The following is a 1,661-nucleotide window of genomic DNA, read 5'->3' on the forward strand; positions in this document are numbered from 1 at the left end:
GGGAAGAAAAGAGAGTGATGGGGGGCAGAGCAGAAAAGTGGGCATTTGCAGGGGAGAGGGGAGGGTAATAAACTCGTGGGAGGGTGGGGGGAGGTGTACTCGAGACCTAAAATGGATATTTTAGCTAGTTTCCTCACTCTGAAGAGAGTGCAACTGAAACTTAATGAGCCAGTACATCTACCAATTTTCATCCTCTCTTGTCTGTCTACCTGTAGACAATATTCTAGGTAAGGGAGGGAGGGAGGAAATTGCTCCACAAAGTGTGATATCCTGGAGATACGGGGTGGGGATGAGTTGTTAGAGTCAGAACAGAGTCTAGAAGCAACTCAATTAATTTCTCTCACAGCCATTGTTCGCCTCCTCTCTTACGTCGGTCCTAGAACAAGGCAAGTGCTGCAACTCTGGAGAAATAGTGGAAATACATATCAGGACAAATGCCAGTGGAGGAATGTTTTAAAATTAAGGCCATAACTCAGGAAAGAGAGATCTACTGATAGCCTTACAGCTCGTTAACATGTTTCTCTGGGGAGACATTTCAAAACTCTATGCGTTTGCATTGCCCTAGGCTCACGTTGTATAGCAGTTAGATAGACTGTGCCCAGTAAAAAGTATGTCTAACAAACACATTACTAGAACACCACAATTAGATCATTTTTAGGAGTGAGAACCATATGTGACTTCTTTAAGATGTGAAACACACTCAAATTGATGAATACGTGAAAGCAGATCAGGATGTGGGTTCTGGAAGTTCGCAGAGTGTTTACTCACTAATCAGAAGAGGATGCAACCAAGTGAAAAAAAAAGATGAAAAGGACGGGTGGGATGCAGAGAGGGATCAAAACAAATAAGGACTCTGGTCTTCAGTCAGCAGTCCAGGAAAGTCTAAACCCAGGGGCTAAGAATGACATGATTCATGAGAAGTAAGGACTTGAGCATCCCCAAAAAGGATGCCATCCAAACACAAATTATTTTTCTCCAATAAAAGTGATGACATTTCTGGGGATGCCAAGGACATTAAATATGTCAGTGTATTATTTGACCTGTCCAAGTGTCTCCTCATTCAGGGAAACCTGTTGTTTGTCGAGCCCAGGAATGCAGGATTTTCATTTGGCCACAATATCAGTAGTCATTTGGCCAGCCTCTCAATGGTGGGAATCACCATCCCCACTCCTGACCCTGCTGTCAGAGAGGCTTTGTGTGCCCCAGCTAACGTGAATGCGGGTATTGAAAGTCAGGGCCAGATTAAGATGTACATCAGTGAAGTGTGTCGGGAGCCTGTGTCACGTTGCTGCAACTCATTTCTGCAGCAGGCCGGATTAAATTTGTTAATAAGCGTGACAGTTATTAATAACATGCTTGCCAAGTCCGTTTCAGACTTGAAGTTTCCTTTGATATCAGAGGGAAGTGGATGTGCTGAGATTCAGGTTTTGAAACCGCTGATGGGTTTGTCTGAAAAGCCAGTCTTGGCGGGGGAGTTGCTTGGTGCCCAAATGCTCTTCTCTTTCATGTCCCTCCTCATCAGAAACGGAAACAGAGAGATACTCCTGGAAGCCCTGGCCCCTTAAATGGCCGTCTCCAGCAGAATGGGACTGAATCCACCCCAAACCTGCTTGGTTTGCAGATGTCAAAGATTCTGCAGAGGGTGCAACTGAAGGGCCAGC

The 1,661-nt window shown here is 45.1% G+C and overlaps 1 protein-coding gene across 1 annotated transcript; it reads left to right on the plus strand.

Moving 5' to 3' along the window:
• The first annotated feature begins 1,021 nt into the window (after nt 1-1,021).
• On the plus strand, nt 1,022-1,655 carry LOC103254980 (protein ARMCX6-like). Its single transcript, XM_008052960.2, has one exon. It carries the CDS (start codon nt 1,146-1,148, stop codon nt 1,563-1,565), a length of 420 nt encoding a protein of 139 aa, XP_008051151.2. The 5' UTR covers nt 1,022-1,145; the 3' UTR covers nt 1,566-1,655.
• Nucleotides 1,656-1,661: the final 6 nt, after the last annotated feature.

The sequence above is a fragment of the Carlito syrichta genome, unplaced genomic scaffold, assembly GCF_000164805.1.
Source record: "Carlito syrichta isolate Samal-C Ts95f unplaced genomic scaffold, Tarsius_syrichta-2.0.1 Scaffold287717, whole genome shotgun sequence".
Classification (NCBI taxonomy): domain Eukaryota; kingdom Metazoa; phylum Chordata; class Mammalia; order Primates; family Tarsiidae; genus Carlito; species Carlito syrichta.